The 2,840-nt window shown below is 36.4% G+C and overlaps 1 protein-coding gene across 1 annotated transcript; it reads right to left on the reverse strand.

The window, feature by feature from the left end:
- Positions 1 to 510: 510 nt before the first annotated feature.
- On the reverse strand, positions 511 to 2,188 carry LOC133785002 (uncharacterized). The gene is made up of 2 exons (XM_062224262.1): positions 880 to 2,188; positions 511 to 764 (listed from the first exon to the last, which is right to left on the reverse strand). The coding sequence occupies exons 1-2, from the start codon at positions 2,186 to 2,188 to the stop codon at positions 511 to 513; spliced, it is 1,563 nt and encodes a 520-aa protein (XP_062080246.1).
- Between the last annotated feature and the right edge of the window lie 652 nt (positions 2,189 to 2,840).

Below are 2,840 nucleotides of genomic sequence, written 5' to 3' on the forward strand. Positions count from 1 at the left end.
ATATATACAAAAGTTAAGACCAGATAATCTTTTATAGGAAATTATATATTTATTTTATTAACATATATAGAATAATCTGATTTTAGAAAACATTTCACACCAAACCATTTCGAAAATACCACACAATATATTTTGAAAATACATCTTTAATTAATTTTGTCAATTTTATCAAATATTCCAATAAAGGATTTTAAAATCTCCCCCTTTGGCAATTTGATAGACAAAATTAATTCAAAAACCTACAACACAAATGTTAGTTACAAGTAAAGAGAAAAAACTCCCCTTGCAAACATGCACGAACTTATAACAAACATATAAAAAAACTAAGATTTAACTCCCCCTCAAAATAAGAAGGTCTAGAGTTAAACAAAACAACAAACAAAGCAGGTTTTTGGAGGTATCTACTCTCCTCCTTTGTGTCTTTCAAAGAAGCCAAAGAAACTTAAAACAAAAGACAAAAGAAAGTAGCAATGCTCTTAGGACAAAAGACAAAAAAAAAAAAAAGTAAAACTAAACGGCTGGATCCTTGGACAGAGTTTGGACATCATCCAACACAGAACGTTGCAGTCCTTCAATCGTCATCACTCGAGCAGCCAAAGAATCAACAGAGGCTCGAACAACAGCTAGTTCTGTAGCAACAGGTCCTGAATCTGTGGGAACAGAGGAGGATTCAAGAGGAATGTCATCCGAGGTAAACTTCAGAGATTGAGGCTTGGCTTTCTTGGTTGATGGAGCATCAGTGGCTTTAGTAGTTGGAGCAGAGGCTTTGTAGGAAGCAGCAGTAGTGGGAGCCACCAAGTCTTCTTAATCACGTTGGAGATCTTTTTTCTTTTCGAAATCCAATGATTTGATCATAGATAAATATAGCCAAGTTTATACCAATTCCGGTCCCCACTTTGTACAAAAAGGAAGCCATGTCAAATGAGATAGTTGATGTGTGAAGAGTTGGTTTCCAATTTGTTGTGGAAAACTTATCGAGAACATCATAAGTGTAGGTGAGATTAGTGACCGAGATGATTGTATTAGATGGCCATACCATTTTTTGCCCTACTAATTCAGTGATAACCGCATCCTTGTCAAGAGAGGCAAGATCATCATCATCCTCAACATCAAGAGGAAGATGCAAAGCCTCTGCAATATCTTGTAGAGAAAAAGAGAACCAATGGCCCCTAACATACACTTTACAATATAGAGGAGATTTAGGGTCAATAATTTCATTAGTAAGATTGGCATAGAATTCCTTGACTATTCTATCCACAAAACTAGTAAATTTAACCAAAGAACCTGTCCATTTTCGATCTTGAAGCATTGTTAGCACACCATAAGGACGATGATCACTCAAGACATAATTTCTCTCAATGAGAAATTTCCTTTGAGCATAGAGAACCATATCACGAGCATTGTCACTATAACAAAAAGTAGAAGAATGAGGTTTGAAATTAACACTTGAGAGTCTTGGAGATGGTGTAGAATCAGAAATAAGTCTCTTGCCTTTACCTTTGGATGACAATGGAGTTGCAACTGACTCTGTGTCAGATTTAGTTTCTTGTTCAGTAGGGACAACGTCTTCTTGTTCTAGCTCATCAAACTCAGCCTCTGATTTTGCATTGTCAAGAACAGATTCATTAGATAAGGTGGTATCATGGGTGTCTTCAGACTCGAATTTTGCTTCCTTAGGTTCAGATTTAGAGGAAGACGGAGAAGGGGGATGAGCCTTCAATATTTTCTTGTCAACAGTCAAGGGGGAAGAAGACGAGTCCAACCCCAATTTTCTTTTTGGAGCCACCGAATTTTTCTTGGACTGGCTCGGCTTCATTGGCAGCTTGAGTAACCCAGCAACAGTAGCTTTGGAAGAGGATGAAACAGATTTTGATTTTTCCCTAGCCGTCAGAGACAATTCAATTGGAAAAGGAGATAGGTTCTTGGCTTGAGAGGGCACCACCACTCCAGATGGTGGTGCAACATTGACAATATCAGCCGTGATATCTGGAAACACCATGGGGTGTTCAGTAGAGAGGGAGAACACCTTCCTGCGCGCCTTGGATTTGGGAGTTTTCCCAACAGATGCCACTGGTGCTGGAGCAGATGGAGGCACCATTGACATAGATGGAGGAGGCGATGGAGAGGGCACCTTTTTGGATTGAAAAGCAGGGGTCCTCTTAGAGGAAGCTCCACGAGTTTTCACCATTGTTCCTTCTCTAAAAAGCAGTAAACACTTACAAAAAACAATGAGAGAAAAAAATAAGAAGAAGAAGACTTAGAGGGATCGTGGGTGAGGGAGAACGTGGGAAGGTGACAATCTTTTTAAGGACAAGAACTTTCCATTTAAGACACCCACGGCAAAAAGAGGTTTCCCTTTTTTTATTTAAAAAATAAAAGGAAACAAACCTTAATACACACGATCAAAATAACAAACTTACCCTTTTTTATTTTATAAAAGGAAATAAAATAAATAGAGAATGCCAACACTAAAAAGGTTACCAAAAACCCCATACAATTTTCGTATTGAACTCCCCCTTTTTTATATATATTTTTTATTAAATGAAAATAGACAATTTGAACACAAAATCTACTCCTACAAGAGCAGATGTGATCTTTCCCATTATTATTATTATTATTAAAATGCTAAACAAAGTAAAAAATAATAAAGAGACAAATCATGGTATTCCAAATAGAGTAAGTGGACAAAATAAATTCCTTGGAGACAAAGAATATATTAAATTACACAAAATAAATGCATAATTTCACATAATTACCACAAAGATTCAGTCCACCATGAATTTCCTTGTCAATCAAAGATTTTTTATATATATATATAAATGCACAAAAATAAACCCAAC

This window comes from Humulus lupulus, chromosome 6 (assembly GCF_963169125.1).
Source record: "Humulus lupulus chromosome 6, drHumLupu1.1, whole genome shotgun sequence".
In the NCBI taxonomy this organism is placed as follows: Eukaryota; Viridiplantae; Streptophyta; class Magnoliopsida; order Rosales; family Cannabaceae; genus Humulus; species Humulus lupulus.

What these genes read in the sequence shown, in the direction of transcription:
- LOC133785002 (XM_062224262.1), bottom strand. Translation starts at nt 2,188, where the DNA reads ATGGTGAAAACTCGTGGAGCTTCCTCTAAGAGGACCCCTGCTTTTCAA. An exon ending in CAAAGTGGGGACCGGAATTG is followed by an intron (nt 765 to 879) that starts GTATAAACTTGG and finishes CTTCCTACAAAG; the next exon opens with CCTCTGCTCCAACTACTAAA.